The sequence below is a fragment of the Phalacrocorax aristotelis genome, chromosome 14 (genome assembly GCF_949628215.1).
Source record: "Phalacrocorax aristotelis chromosome 14, bGulAri2.1, whole genome shotgun sequence".
NCBI classification, from domain to species: Eukaryota; Metazoa; Chordata; class Aves; order Suliformes; family Phalacrocoracidae; genus Phalacrocorax; species Phalacrocorax aristotelis.
The window spans coordinates 7,535,743-7,553,052 of NC_134289.1; the positions used below are offsets into that span (position 1 = coordinate 7,535,743).

The 17,310-nt window shown below is 38.8% G+C and overlaps 1 protein-coding gene across 3 annotated transcripts in view; it reads right to left on the reverse strand.

The window, feature by feature from the left end:
* The window catches only part of CABCOCO1 (ciliary associated calcium binding coiled-coil 1), a 238,680-nt gene that overhangs the window by 23,165 nt on the left and 198,205 nt on the right, over positions 1-17,310 (reverse strand). For all 3 annotated transcript variants that reach the window (XM_075109607.1, XM_075109606.1, XM_075109609.1), the window contains one exon: positions 10,874-10,946. In XM_075109607.1, coding sequence (XP_074965708.1) covers positions 10,874-10,946 — 73 coding nt within the window. The remainder of the gene's footprint in view (positions 1-10,873; positions 10,947-17,310) is intronic.

The window sequence follows — 17,310 nt, forward strand, 5'->3', positions numbered from 1 at the left end:
TAAGCTCTAAGGAACATCCCTATCACACCTCCGTTTTACTAAACAAGAGTACAAGCACGTTGTCAGTGGTTGCAATGTATTGCAAATCTATTCACAACGCACAACATTCAGTGAATCTAAAGATACAGACCCGAATCCAGCCTGTTAGTGGCTGAAACTTGCTCACAGCCTTGATCAATGCAAAATTCAAGACTTCTCAAGGACGGGATGTTTTCACAACTCTGCGACCATATTTGGATGGCCTTGCTATAAATGAAGCACACAACATTCATCTTTATCACTTAGAATCTATGCCATTTCCTTAGACTGTATTCATAAGCCAAATTTGATACGCAGTCAAAATAAACTACAGAGCAACTGCACAGAAGATATTGTTCCTTGTGTAGCATTATTTGAACAGAACAGAGACAACAAAACTCTTACCAAGCACACAAATTCTAACACTAAGAAAACAGACTAACACATGTATTGGCATGTAATTCATGCAAAATGTTCTGCGCGGTAAGAGCACTAACAATATTTTTTGCAGTATTTTTATAATTTTGTTGGATTCTTGTAGAACCTACCAAAAAGGTCAGAAGGACCCGTTCATCATAAAAAGTGGAGAGCACAATATTAATGAATTTTAGCTGAAGACATCCATGTTTGGGTTTTCTCCTGGACATGGCACCATCTGCAGTGTAACCCTGCAGAACCTATGCCAGCTCTGGCATAGGCTTTGTAGTCTGAGACAAACAAAAAAGACAAAATTTGAGGGTGAAATCAGTCTGGGAAAAAAACAAGGCAAATAAAGTTCATACAAATACTCACCACCTTAGCATCTTAAGGTCAGCCAAAGATTCTGCACACTCTTACAAGAAAAAGGAAACATTAGGTATAAATAATGAAGTATTCCTCCTCAGCTGTTTTAAGTTGGTCAAGAGGAGACTCAGCATGACTTCACTACCACATTTTCAACAGTGCAATGGGAAGCCAAACCATTAAATACTTCAGATAATAGTCTTAATCACAAAACACTCTAAAACACTCCAGCTGCCGTCTTTTCAAGCCCACCTTGAGGAGATACAGTATAGTCTACCTACTCAATATTGTTTTCTGAGTGCCATAGCTAGGAACACATGATGAGGTCTTAGCTTCTATAAGCAACCCAGTGGATTTGAGGGAGACTGACAAAGGACAGGGTTGGTTAAGGCTGATGAAAGTTACAGCTAGGAGCCTATTTCCCAAAACAGAAGAAGAAGAGAGAGTGAAGCTCAGTGGGCTGGAGCTGGTGGGAGCTGGCCGTTGGCCCACACGGAAGAAGGGGATTGGATGGACAAAACTTCCCCCACTGCTCTGTTGCTAGCAACCTGTAAACGACCCATGCTTCAGGATCAGATGGTGAAAGAAACAGTATAGGAACTTGGTCACGGCCCCCTTCTTTCCTATCTGCGCAGCTGCACATGGCTACCTCAGCTTGCTCTCTTAAGGTACTCTTAGGTACGGGGAAAGGAGGACATGAAGAGCGCACTAGGCCCAAGTACATGGCTCTCCTTCCAGTGCCATTTGGCAGCTTCCTCCCATATTTCTCGTGCCTCATAATGTTGTTGCAGGGTATTCGGATTCTCATGAAAGGATCAAGCATTATGCTTTGGATAAAGCCTATCCCTTTGCCAAATGTTTTCCCTATTTAAGCCCTAATAAAAAAATTTTGAATGATTACACTGAACCTAAATGGTGTCAAAGTCTTCCAAAAGTCCAGCAAGCTACAAAGAACAAATAATACAAATGTTGAAGAAAACAGTTGTTTTGTTAATATTCTATTTGCACAGCTGGGATCTTAGGGATTTTATCCATCTGTATATTTAGTAAGCAAGGCAAATTAATGTGAAGAATTGCAATTTCCTAAGTGAAAAAAAACCCCACAGAAAAATTAAAAGAAGGCTCCCCCCAAATCTGTCTTTCTCTGCTCCATTCCAGATAGACACGCACACCTCCCCCGTAGCCATGAACCACAGAGTAACTGGAGAGGATTCTTCACAGACAGATGTAATTTATAACAAAGACAGGAAAAGGCAACCCTAACTCCGAGCTTGCTGCCCTTCCTATAAAGTTCACCTCCTTACCAAGAAAAAGCAGAGAATAATTTGTTTGGTTTCTGTAGTCAACTCCTTTTTCTTTTATTGTGAAAAGTTTCCATTGTCCTTTTATGTTTTGATTATTGAGCAAGTTTAAAGACTTGCCAAATAGCCCTAGATTGTTAACAGACCACCATTATTTAACTTTGAATGCTTTAACAAAATAAAGGCACAGTTCACATTCATATTCTATGCCTTCATTTTATTTATTATCTTTTCTTTGAAATTTAAACAATTTTCCTAGCTACGGTTTATTAACTGTAAGCCTAAGTAGCAATATAAGTTACTTCACATACCAACAAGACATCCTATAAAACTAGGCTTTCTAATTAGTAACACTGAGTTTTGCTGAGCTTAGCATATTTATAGGAAATCAAAATAACATTTTATGAATTAAATATTCAAATGCATTGGATTCAATGTTCAGTAAAAATATTTTATGTTGTATCTTATGACAAGTCATAAAATTCAAGGTGAAATTAGAAAACATACAAACTTTCTGGTGCATTTTAAAAAGGAACTTTAAAGGGTTGCAAAACTTGTCTGTTATTTAGACTTTGAATACATTTGTCCTCATAACACCAACTAAAAGGATAAAAATTTATAAAAATGTATATTGGTTATAAATCATCACAGTAAAGAAATGCCATGCTCTTTATTTATATGAATAAGGTCAACATGTTATTCATAACATAAGGTCACAAGATGTATGAATTTGATACATAAATATTCACCCACAGGGATACATTCCCATGAAATAGCACATCACTTGTCCATTCCACAGATACTTTTATGAATACAATTTAATCTTCAAGATGATGAAAACCTGCAAATAAAGGTAGGGGGTACAAAAATAGTTATCCACTGTAGTATAAGTTCATGGCTCTCAGCCTGCCAATTAACAAAAATGATGCTGCAGACTTTGGAAATAGGGCAATTGCTCTGGCAAACCAGTCTCCAGTAAGTCATACTGGACCAGCAAGCACTGAGATGGTACCTACTGGCAAATAATAAAAAAAAAAAAAGGCCTAAATTTGAACCAGCAAAATATAAATTAAATGAAACACAGTACCTTCTTGAATAACTCCTTGATCCATGCTAAGCTACATGGAAGAGTTTAACACTGGAAATAGTAGTGTTCTGCAGCTGACACAATGCATTGGCTTAATTCAAATAAAATGTGTCCCTTTTTTTTTGGCAGATTCCTCACAGAAGTTGTTCTTTGGACTACCTAAAAAATTAGGATAGCGTTTATGCAAATTACTTTCTACCAGCTTCCCAGCAGCAGACTACTCAGTTCTCACCAGCTTACATACAAAGCTCTTGCGACACGGTGTGCCACGTTGGCTGACCTAGCAACCTGCTTTCTCGATTACTGGCTCCCCAGCAACATGGCTTATGGACAACTGAGGGCACTTCACAAACCCCAGAATTATGTGGAGCTTGCTCCAGCTGAGCCAATTACACTGCGTGGCACCAGGATGGAGCTTGGTCTCTGAAGGAGTGTTCAAGAGCACTGCTTTGGTGTGAGGGAGTTTAAACAGAGACATGTAAGAATAACAATTCATTAAAAGTGTCTATTTTTTGTTTTAAACTTGAATTAAATCAAAGTGCAAAAATCTCAGAACCTTCTGTGAAACAAAATTACCAATCTTTGCTCAGCTCCAATTATTTTGTTTTATTCTGGTCAAGTAAAACAAGAACTCCCAAATGGCATCAACGGAGTAAGCTATTCGGGAGCGCTAGAAAAGTAAAACAAAATTCATACCCTAATAGTCTACCTTCAGGTACTTTGCTTGACCACTTTAAAATTTCCCCAAGTCAATACGTTTCTGCCAATCTCATTGTCTTCCATTAGAATTTACATATTGATTGATAAATATTTTTAGATGTGTGGTATAGTCTTCTGATACAGCACTTAGTCACTTGGATCTTATAACATTCTGATGAATAGCAGAAGCATGCTCTCATTAATATACTGCCTGTCCTTCCAGCCAAAGCCTACAATTCCTAGCTGACCTGCATTCCAGCAAATAAATAAGCCATTACTGCTATTATCAGAACTATGTACGTCTATACATACACACACGCGTGCATACAGGAACCAAGCCACTTTCTAAATACATAATTAAAAAACTCAGAGAGCACATCTGTATATACATTAATTCCTGCACAGTTCCAGGAATGTTTTACTGCCAACAATTCAAGATTTTTTCTCTCTCTCTTTATTTAATATCATACAGTCAAAAAATGTGATGCTTTGTCAACTGTACAACTGAAATAAAAAGTCATGATGAGCTTCAAAATTTTTTTTGCTCTAGTGCCTTTAGCTTTTCATCCACCAGGGTGCTGAGAAATGTGACTCCAGTAACTTCTCAGTTTAACTCTGTGTATGTGAATAAGTCCATTGAAATAAAAGTTCCCAAGTGCTTAAAAAGAGGCACTTGTTTAAACACTGGCTGGGTCAGAACCATAGCGCTCAGCATACTGAAGGCATAGCCTATGTCAGCCATTTGGCGTTTTTCTTGCCAGAATTTTTACTTTCATGACTTCACGTATGTTACTGAATCAAAAAGCAGGTTTGTTTTGTATTTTATGTTTCCTAAGAAAATAACTTTAAAAATATTTTGTCAATCATTCTTTAAAGCAAGATTTGTAAAAGTGCTCAGCACCAGCTTACGAATTCCACTCACTCTCTGGAGCTCTCACTGGCTTTCAGGGCAGCACAGTTCAGCTACGAAAACTCAGAAATGTTAGAATTGCTGTAGAAGACCATCAACATGTGACCTACATGGAAACGTAACTGTTAAAGGTCAGTGTGTCTCCACACTGGCAACCGAGTACACCAGACAATCTTGGAAAAACAAGGGTGGTTTCTACTGGGCAAGATATGCTTAAAGTATTTCAAGTAACGCTGCACACAATTCCAACAGACTCTACTTTTCATTCAAATCAATCACAAGTCCTTCAAGATCTCTCTGGTTACAGCCATAGCAAGCTTCAAGATCAAAGGACTGAATATCAGTGACTTTTGTCACAAAACCCACTGACTCTCCAGCTGCTTACTTCAGTAATCTGATCTTGGGTACTACCCCCTTCTGTAATGGACATCAAAAATTTCCCCTCAGACATCAAAAGACCAAGTACCAGTCTGCTAGTTTTAAACATTCATAATCATAAAATAATGAACCTACTCCTCAAGCTGTAGTTTTAATCTTCATAGCAGTAAAGGCTTAAGGAACACATATTAAAGGAGAAAATAAATAAGGACATGGAATTTAAAGAAAAATGGGATATAATACAACATCGGTTTATCAAAGATACAGGATGCCAGACTAAATTAATAATTTATTTAATAAGATAACTAGTTTTCTAGACAAAAGAAATGTAAGAGACACGATCAATTCATGAGAGGGTAGGGATACCATACAGATGGGACTGAATGACCTTAAAGACTATTGACGCTTGTACTCAATGACAGATTGTAAGGTGACATTGTAGGGACATAATTTTTTTAAAACCTGCTGTGCACTGGGAGTACCTCAGCTGGAAAATACAGTAATAAAGGAGAACCAGAATAGCAGACCAATGACGAGACAGCCACGTGATACCGCTATAAAATGTGATTCTAGGACCTATCATGTAGGCTATTCCCAGTAGAGAAAAAGAAAGCACTATTGATATTGTACAAGGCCTTGCTTTTATCTCAGCAACAATATTATGCCAGTTTGGTCACTTAAGTTCAAACAAAACTGATTTAAAGTGGAACAATTATAGAAAAAGGCCAACAGGATGACTAGAGGCTGGTGCGTATGTAAGAACGCATGTATCAAACGCCTACCTTAAAAGCAAAGATTAGAGAAGGCTGGCTTTTCTAGTCTAGCTAAATGAAGGCTGACAATAAGATTGCTGTCTCTATATGCTAGAAAAATAAACGCTGGGGATGGAACAAGAACTAAAGGTCAATAGTGGCACAAATTGGCGCAAGGACAAACCCACGTAAGCTTGTCATGAATACACTTAAGACTGGAAAGTAGAAGTTTTATAACCATTACAGAAACCAGGCACCAGGGCAGCTTTCTAACTGGAAGAGCAAAGGCAAAAAAATTAATGTTTTAAGATGGAGTTTGAGAAGTTTCTGAAGAGAATTATATGTTTTCCTAGGAGAAAGTGGCACTAGAGCTGACAACTGAAGAGGTCCCTTCTGGTCCTATGCTGTTTTTCCTTCAAAGTAGTCTTGATTTCTTTGCCATGGTGATATTTACAAAACAAAGCCACAGAAAATCAGCTCAGTGGGTTTTAAGCATTACAAATACCTGAAACCTCCAAGCTTTGAAAAGCATGCACTCCATTAGCTGGGAAATGAGCCTCTCCAGTGTGAACTGATATGCTCATGGAAATATTCTGGTTTCATACATCTTTAAAATGCAGTTCTCAAGAAATCATTGAGCAAATTTGTTTAAACAATCATTGATTAACCAATCTAAATATGCAATACCTAATGAGGATTACATATCAAAGTCAAGTCCCAGACTTCAGGTCTTTTGCCATCAGAAAAAAAGCTTTATTAGCTTTCAAATAGTATATTCTTCCAATCCACCCCCTTAAACTCAAACACAGAAGGGATTTTGTTCAAACAACAACAAAAAAAAAACCCCAAAACCCCAAACCAACCCACAATTGGATAAAGACCAGACATAGTCCGAAAGCTTAATGTTTCAGCAAGTAAGGAGTACATGGAAAGAAGGCATTAATGGAAACTGTTTTGGAACTCTAAGTACAGAGGATGGTATCTAGTGACTGCTATAATACCGAATCTGCACTGCCATTAAACTTAATCTTCGATATTTTTATTGCAACCTGACCCACTATGACATCTCTAAAGAAAATTACATTGTACACTACTATTTCAAGAAGTCAAACTTAGCTAGTCATCTGGGCCATAAAATAGCAGATTACTCCATCAGGCTGGCTAAAGCAACTAGGAATAAAACTAGATTTACCAACCACATTATTTTTATTAGGAAATGTTTCAAAGCAGACTTAATCCCAAAAGACCTTAGCCTCATTCCATCCAAAAATACACAACAGAGCGCAGCAAAAACATGAACTGCAGTATAAGGTACAATTTGTAAACGTGAGAAAAAAAACCAAGATGTGCTGTAATATATCATCCTATCAAAGCAAAATAAATTAACTGAACATAGAAATTTCTAGAAATAGAAAAGAATAAAAACTACTACACAATTCATGTATTAACAATTTAAACCTTTGTTATAAGATCTGACATGTGTTAATAGGAATTGCTCCATTGAATCCCTGCACATCAAGATTTAGTCTGTACTCCTTTTGACTCCTTTGAAATTGCAGACTAATATAGGTGTACTAAATCACAGCTAGAGAGTAAAAACTCCAGAAAAGGCAAAAGGAAAAAACAGTATCTTTAACAACAATATTCCTGAAGAACTCTGGTATGTTAGCACTGCACGCGTTTTATTTTGGATCGTAGCCACAGAACAGCTAAAAGCTAAAGCATTGCTTCTTCTGTAATCGTTCTAAATCTGGGGAACTGCTTATAATAGTAACAGAAAAAAACCAATGAATTCACTTGGCAATCTTAACACTTCTCAGTAATTCCTTGTACCGTCATGTTTTCTAACAGGTATTCATGCATGCATAATATATAGGTCTTTGTAGATCTGGAATGGAGAAGTAAGGGATTTGATAGCTGGAAAGGCAAGTTTTAAATTTTAAACACTGTCAAAGTAGGTTAGATGTAAGATGTGTGTTTTATCATCTAACCAAGCATTCACGTCTTTCAGTTTTAACCTTTTTTTTTCCTAGGCAATATGATTACCTCAGGCAGTTTGGTTTAAAGGCTTTAGCTAACATAAAAATATATTAAATTAGCCAGGCGTTTGTTACCTTTTTTTTAAGACTTAAATACTGTCTGTATTTTACAAAGGTGGTTCTATTATGCTAGCTGCATCAAACACAGAATATTAATCAGACTGTGAAACTCCACTAATTATGAGCCACATTTAAGTAACTTAAATTCTGTTAAGATATTGTATGCATAATCTAACTGAGTTTTGAGTCATTTCCCTTTTCTTGTCTGATTTTATTCTACACAGGAAATGACAGGGTCATTTGGAAATAACTGCAGTGAAAGATCAAAAAGGAAACCTGATTGAGAACACTGTACAATTGCCCGTGCAAGACAAAAAATAAAAACCAATGAGTTTACAATCCATCACTATGATTTCTCTGGAAAACACACACTGCTGTTTCTCTAAAAGGATATCCATTACAACACTAAGTACTGCTTTTATTTGTTGTAGCTGCATCTCTTTTAAAGAAGCAGGTCTTCTCATTAGTCTACTGGACTTTCATTCAGTAGGTAATACTTTCGGCACACATGGAGCACAAAGTTAGTCACTGAGCTAAAGCAAGCCATTTCAGTTGAAGCAAATCATTTCAGTTGAAGGAAGTCATTTCACTGACTTGTCTCAAAGTCTTCATTTGCAAAAGTGATAATACTGTAATTAAGCTCTTGGAACACCAAGGTTCTTGCTATTTAGGCAAATCTGGCCACTACAATTTACAGTCCCCCATTCCAAAAGAACAGACTTTCATCACTGGAGCTCAAAGAAAACTTTGTAGACATCAACAGCACTCAGCTTAGAGTAAGGATCACATCCAGCTGTGGGCCGTGGTGTGCCTACATGGGCTTGGTTGGGTTTTTTTTGGTAAGACATTGATCTACATAGCAAGACAGCGGTCAGCCTTTCAGCACAGACTTGTTGTCTACTTTCAGCACGCAGATTTCCCAGTTGATCTCCTGCCCCCTTCTGTTCCCTGAGCAGATGCACTGCAGAGCACGACTCCAGGTGTGCTCCTGCCATGGCCATAGACACCAGCCCGCATCAGCCCCACTAACTTGTCAGGGTTTGAGCTGTTCATCTCAGGACTGCAAACATAGATGGTAATGTTCTCCTTTATGGACAAGCATTTCTAAATCTAGCAAAGTTGTTGCAAAAGAACTTGAAGTCATGTTGGGTTCATCTCCCATCACATTTTAACACATAAAGCAAGTGCAAATAATGCCATAAATTTTTATGTGCAGCTTCAATGCCTTAAACTGTTACTTATTGAGGAACAATGTATCACCCTATCAAAATAAACTCTACAGGAGGATAAGTATTGATTTTCTTGGGCATTGCAGCATGGTCGGACAAATTAAAGACTCTCTGCGTGGAACTCAGAATACAAAACAGATGGATTAAACTGAACTGGTGCATAGGTAAGAAATGGCTGTAAAAGAGTTATGGCTAAAAATGGTCATGAAGGTTTTTGTGACAGTTATAACTGTAGACTGCACTTGTTTCTTTGATGGGTCACCACCAAAGTGATTCACAGAAACACTTTTGCCATTCCCTAGCGGAGGCGGTACGTTCAGCAGAGGCAGTACTCCCCAGCAGACAGACTGTGCAGAGCAGACACTCTTCCGTGGCTGGGACAATGAGCACTGACCTCTGCCATCCAGAAATGGGTTTTAAGAAAACACAAAGACTTTTCTCTGAAGCTGGTCTACAACTGATAAGATACATTACCCGAATTTATGTAAGAAATTACTTAATCAAGGCCTCATTAAAAATAATTTTACCAATTAGCAAGTGCTAACAAGCCACTGATCTGATTACCTAATATAAAACAACCACCTTAACACAGTAACGCTGAAGCCCTGCTCTACTTCTGTAATGACGGCTTTGTCAGACTTCTTCATAGTTGGGATTTTAACCCACCTCACAAATGATGAGAATAATTTCCAAACATTTGCATTCATGTCAAGAAAAGTCTTTCTTTCTTTGAATATGGCTATTTAAAAGCAACAGAGAAAGAAATTACCCCACATCATTTACAGAGCCAAACCACCAGCTTAAGGTGTAAAGAAAATTTTCCAGTGCATTAATTTTAACTTCACTGTGTACTGATAAGCTAAAATATAAGTGCCATCAAAAAAATTCCTGCACCGTGCCTCTCTGAGCAACCAGCTGTCTCCTAATACAAATTATAAATGTAAATGCTTTTCAAGGTATTGTAAAATATATCCTTAAAACGCACACTCAGGCTAAAGGAAGGTTTATTTGATGAATTGAATCTGTCCATTTGATTAAAGGCCGTATCCTGCATCAATGCATTTTGCTATGTATTTTTTCACATATAAGTTAGAATACATGACAAAGTTTACAGTCAAGCCAATTCACTATTATTAACTGAATGCTTTCAAAATGTTGAATTTCTAGTTAGCTTGTTTCTTTACAGTCAGTATAATTAACTGTTGGTGGCTACAGTATAAATGAAACTCTGTGCATACATAAATATTAGGACTGTGGTCAGGCTAGGCTTGGTACACAACTTTTTCTGATTTTGATTGCTTATTTTAAAATAGAGTCAGACTCATGCATTTCTCTTTCAAATTACATGCCTCAACTTAGAAATACACACGCAAAAGTATTCCTGATTTAACACAACTAACATCTTAACCAAGCAATGCATTTACACTTTTTTTGAAATCCAAAATTAATTCTGAATATGAGGATCAAAACATCTAACTTGTATTCTTTAATCAGCCATTTTATGTTGGTAATGCAGTAATGTTGACATGAAGTTGCTTTGAGCAATATAAAACATATGCCACAGTGCATTCATTAAATAACTCTGCATAATGAGTTCCATCTATATAAATGACTTACCTCATTACTTATCACAAGTTCTTCTCTAGGACCATGGAAGAGGTATTCATAGAGTTTATAGTGTTTAAATAAGCTGGAAAACAAGAGAACACAGTACTATTACAGCTGAAAATCTTTGGAAAGGTAAAAACATTAAAAATTCAGTTAAACTAAGAGTTACTCTCCAGCACGACAATACTCCAAATTTTAAAAAGAAAAGGTTGCTTAACTTCAGGTGCAATACGCAGAATATTTAATTTACAGAATTTACTATCAGATGGCCGTAGAAAATACAGTATGATACTTCAAAGTACATCCACTTTGTCCTTCTGAAATTGAACTCTGAGAAGACAAAGTTCTACTCTGAAAAAAGTGATTCCTGAAACACTTATCACCAGGATACTTATGCCTTTAATATCAGCAATAGTGGACAAGAAGGAAACAAAGCCAAATTAACTTTCAGATTCTGGGATGGGCTGCCAGTCCAGGGAGCAAATTTGATCTTGGAACACCAAAACAATAAAGAATGGAAGCATTTATTCTCTCAAGGTCATGTTTCAAAATCAGCTTAGTATTTCCTCAAAAAAAACCCCACTATAAAACTAGATTGACACACTGGGGTTTTGTGTATTACAACAAAAGTAACTTTAAGCAGATTTTTTCAATGGCCTAAAATATTTATCTTCCTTAAAACATATATAGCTTTCCTTTTCACATGTTTTAAATAATTTTCCACTCTCCCTTTCCTAATGATCAATGATATGGCATTTGTTTAATCAAAGGTTTGGTTTGTCACGGTCCATCTATTATGATTACTTGTTCTCTTAAAATCATGACACAGAACTTCTGGCTTCTGTTGTGCCATTTTGACATATGATTTAAACACAGCTCTGTGATTTCACAGCAAGTCCAGGTTGAAGAATGATTCCAAGAGTTTATCACCCTCCTGCCTGATGTACCCATGAAAGACACAGCAATATTTGCAGGGAACATCTGTAACTAGTTCCTGTACTTCCTGGCTAAGGACAGGACACAGGTTCTTTTCTTAAGAGAGCCATCAACTGGGATGGCAATGCCTCTTTGTTTGTCACTTGCAAGGCCACATCTCGAATACTGAGGCCTGCTGCGAGGAGGACTTCAGCCTAGGTGGCCTCCAGAAGTCCCTTCCAACCTCAATTTTCCTATAGGTCTATGAAAGTACCTACTACACCCAGCATACGCAATTATCTAGCTAATGCTAAAGACACTGCTACTAGCTGCAGGATATCATGCAAATGCTATGAAAACATGTTTACAATGCCTGGCCACACAACCCAGCACAGGCTGCTCTCAGACGTGGTGCTGCCTGAGGCTCTCAGAGAGCCAGCTCCCGCAGGTGCCAGCTGGGCTGGCCACCCCACAGTGCTGAGGCATTTCTCCCACCCGGCAGCCTTGCACCCTGGCACGGCTGGCAGAAGGGCTCGACCAGCCAGCTGTGTGCAAAGCGAGAGGCTGCAGCGAGAGGACATAGGTGTCTGAAATACAGTCCTGGCTCTGGGAGGTAGCAGGAAAGCCAGCTGTGGGACGTGATGCTCAGTACACATTATTTTAGCTGACTGTCCTTCCCTGAATCACCACCAGTACGTACACACTGCCACAGCCCACTGCCACAGTACCAGAGGTTCCATGAAGTGCTTCAGACCAGGGATGATTTGCTTTAATTTAAGCAGTGCTAAAGTGCTGACTAATGTACAGCAGTGGTTCTTCCAGCCCAGGGAAGCAGCTCAGAATTAGGAGACTAAAATGGCAGCACAGCCTGCCTCTCTCACATGACAACAGTACCTCCTCCAGCAGTTAGTCGAATGCATCTGTGAAATTTTCAAATACATTTTTACCCGACTGGGCACAGACATTTTTGCACATATGTACAGATGCATCTCCTAATTTGGTGAGAACTATTATGGCAGCCTCATTGAACATTTGGCTCTTTAAGTGCCATATAAAAGTTTTATTCTATAGTTACATTTAATTCAGTCATTCAATTACCATTACTTAAAAAACAAATTTGTTTACCAACTTGCATAAAAAATTTGGCTACCATAAACTATAAGCCCCCTCCCCCCAAACCCAAAGCACATAGGCAATTCATTAAGTTGTTACAGTATTTGCCATTTCATTAGCAGTACATTTTTATTGCAGTACTTCACCAAAGAATTCCTGCCATGTGTCAGTGGAAATATAGGAATTATGCTTAAGCAGACTTCAGGACTTAACCTGGAAACGGATCACACCAATTTATGAAAATAGACATGTCCCCTCACATACACACCTATTATTTTGTAAAATTCTAACAGGGATTATTCGGAAAAGACAAAAAGTATTTTATGAACATCAGAGGCACACAAGAAATAAGGGATATATCTTCCAACTGCACTGGCAGAACTTAACATTTCAAACTTTTTTTCTTTTATTTATTCCGGTGCCTTTGAAAGGAGTCAGATTTACAGCACCTGAAAATCAGCTCTTCCCCTCTAGGTGTGTTATGATATTCTTTATGGACTATGTTACAGGTACAGATAATTTATAATATTTCCCAAAACAGAAGTCATTACCTTTGGCATGTCTGAATTTTATTTATTTATAAACAGAATTCTGTTCAATCTGGCACCCTTAATCCTATATCAAAAAAATAATTCTTCTATTTAGTGCTCTTTAAACCAAATCACAGAATCCCAGGCTGCAAGGAACCTCAGGGATCATCTAGTCCAACCTTTCTAGGAAGAGCCCAGCCTAGACAAGATGGCCCAGCACCCTGTCCAGGCGACTCTTGGAGGTGTCCAACGTGGCCAAGTCAACCCCTTCCCTGGGGAGATTATTCCAGTGGTGACTGTCCTCACTGTGAAAAATTTCCCTCTGGTGTCCAGTCGGAATCTCCCCAGGAGCAACTTGTGTCCATTCCCCCTTGTCCTCTCCATGGGACTCCGTATAAAAAGGGAGTCTCCATCTTCTTTGTAGCTGCCCCTTAAGTACTGGTACCTGGGGATGAGATCCCCTCTGAGCCTCCTTTTCTCAAGGCTGAACAAACCCAGCTCTCCCAGCCTATCCTCGTATGGCAGCTTCCCAGTCCTCTGATCATCTTGGTGGCCCTTCTCTGGACCCCTTCCAGCCTGTCCACATCCTTTTTGTATAGCAGGGACCAGAACTGCACACAGCGCTCCAGGTGTGGCCTGACAAGCGCTGAGTAGAGCGGGATAATCACTTCTTTCTCTCTGCTGGAAATGCCCGTTTTGATGCAACCCAGCATCCTGTTGGCCTTCTTGGCCGCAGCAGCCACTGTTCGCTCATGTTGAGCTTCCTGCCCACCAGGACCCCCAGGTCCCTTTCCACAGAGCTGCTCTCCAGCCAGGTGCATCCCAGTCTGTGCTGCACTCCCAGGTTATGTTTTCCCAGGTGCATGACCTTACACTTGTCCTTGTTGAACTTCATAAGGTTCTCGTTGGCCCACTCTTCCAGCCTATCCAGATCTCCCTGCAGAGCAGCTCTCCCTTCTGGAGTGTCTACTTCCCCACTCAATTTGGTGTCATCTGCAGACTTCATCAGGCTACACTTGATCCCGTTATCCAGATCACTTATAAAGATGTTGAATAACATTGGGCCCAATATCGATCCCTGGGGGACCCCACTTGTGACAGGTCACCACTTGGAAAAGGAGCTATTTACCACCACCCTTTGGGTGCGGCCTGTCAGCCAGTTCCCCACCCACTGCACAGGCCACTTGTCTAGGCCATAACTCATTAACTTCTCCAGTAGGAGGCTGTTGGACTGTAAAAAAGGCCTTGGAGAAGTCCAGGTAGACAATGTCCACTGCCCGCCCCATGTCAACCAGGCAAGTCACTGTGTCATAGAAGGCCACCAGGTTTGTCAAGCACGATCTGCCTTTAGTGAAGCCACGTTGGCTTTTCCCAATCACGTGCTTCATTTGACTTGTGATGGCCCCCAGGAGGATTTGTTCCATAACTTTCCCAGGGACTGAAGTAAGGCTGATGGGCCTATAGTTACCCGGATCCTCCCTCGGGCCCTTCTTGTAGGTAGGGGTAAGATTTGCCTTCCTCCAGTCCTCTGGGACATCCCCTGTTCTCCACAACTTTTCGAAGATTATGGAGAGTGGCCTCGCAATGACATCAGCCAGCTCTCTATCATGTGAATTACACATCAGTATTTAATTTGAAACAACAGTGTAGTTTTCTTTCTTCTATCAGGCATTATATAAAATGCTTTTTTGTTTGTATCTGTTGTGATCAAATAAAATAATTCCATACCAACGTTTTTAGCAATTACACAAAAATAATTTTACTCATGCAAGTAACACTGTCCTCTTATGATGTCACATGAGAATCTGAAGGTGATTAACAATGACATATCTCCCTAGCTCCACTGCTTCCTGAAAGAAAATGTCAAGAGCTATGTTGATGTGTGTTTGCCCAAGGAGACAAGATAAAAAGATGATAACTGTCACCCTCCACCAAACCTGAAGGCGTCATTATAGTTACTGCACAGTTTGCGCCAATGTGGTGAAGCATTTGTCCACATTTCCATTATAAATCCCATGGGTTTATAGCTTATCTGTAAAAGTGTGATCTGAACTAAAATATGTCATACTATCTTGAAAAGAAAAAAGCTATAGGCCTATCATTTTAAATTAAATAAAAAAAATGAAGAAAAAAGTTGAGTACATTAATTTGAATTGTAATACAACTCAGTCAACCTATTTCTGAGTTCATAAAGTTCAAAATACACCCATATAAGTGTGCCGATTCTGTTCTTATTTAGAAAAATATATTTGAATGACTGAAATAATGGATTGTATAAACTGGACACATATGACACATTTCAGTGTATGTGTATATATCCATGACTCTGCAACAGCACACACTTGTAATAAATCGAGCAGTTTGAACACACAGCCACATATTTAGTGTCCAAAATACCATTCTGCTGCAGAAGGCTTGTGGCTTGATTGTATTCCCGCCCAGTTAATACTTCGGTGGTAGTAGGATGGAGCACCGCATCTCTTGGATGAAATTCTTGTGACAGCGAAGGAATTACTTCATGGACAAGATATCTTTCAATGGATAATTTACACAAGAGCTATAGAAATGCTGTTTGGAAAGAACATTTGTTCCAAATAAATACACAAAAGGCACAGACAGGAAGGGAGAAGTAAAAGAAGTTGAGTGAGACATTGTAAATGCCAAGTTTCCTTTTAGTTTAGGGCTATTACTTGGCAGGACATTGGTTTGCCTTGACTACAGAAATTTGAGATTTAAAGAGATGTTCTCATTTCATATGGGAAGAACCTGAAGCTTTTTGTGTTTTCCATGAAAAAAGAAACAACAGAAAAAAAATGAGAAAGCGGGAGAAAGAAACTTTATAGCCCAATTTTAAGAGAAATCACCTGTGATGGGTTTAATGCCCAGTCTGAATCTGAATACCCAAACTGGAAGGCTGTCAGCTGCCCTAGTATTTTTGTCTGTCTTCATGAGGAAATACTTTTCTGCATCCAAGAAAACACTCTAAAAACAAACCTCTCTGATGTATTAAACTTTTCCTAGCAAAAGAACAGTCAGAAAATTCCCAGCAATTCTATGTATAGACCAGTCATGACCTCACTTGCTTTTTATGCCCATCTGCCACAAAATCTCTCCTCTAACCACCATTCAGGTCAGAAAACAGGCTGAAAGGTACAGAGGTAGTACAGTGTACGAGCAGATATTACAATGGTACGTTTTTGTACCTTCCTTCTCCTTGACCCCAACATTCATGGGTGATACAACAGCCTGAGAACCGCTCAGTCCATTATGTGCCGGGAACAGTGGTATATAAGTACAGCCACTGTCCCAACTATGGCATTTGTCTGTATATGTTACTGAATAGTTAAGACTTTACATGGAGAGGTGTGACTGGCTGCTATCAGACCCTTAATTTCTTTCTCAGATAAATAACTGAATTACTGCTGTTTGCATCTCTTTCTGTGTCTCTGTTTAAAAGCTCAGACCTGTCACGAAACCTTTTCATGTAGATACTGAACTTTTGCTAACTTTGAAATGCAACATTTTGGTGACTCGTATATGACTGTAGCCTTAATTCTGTAAAATACATAACTTTAAACCACCTAAAAAGTCCACTACAGCCATCAAGGTCAGACAAATACCTGAAGTTATAGACAAGACCTAGGATTTTGTTCAACTGAAATATAAAAATAGAATGTTTTAACAGCAAACAAGTATCCTCTATACACTATTTTCCCCTTTCCCTTTTATCACCCAAAACTAAACCCAGAAGCAGCTTTTCAGCACAATTTTACATTTTGATAAATTTCCAGTCTAAATTTATTTCCTGGGCTGTGACATCTGAGCCAGATCTTTACTGACACTTGCATATTCTCGCCTTTTTAATGTTTTAAAGTTTGGTGTCTGCAG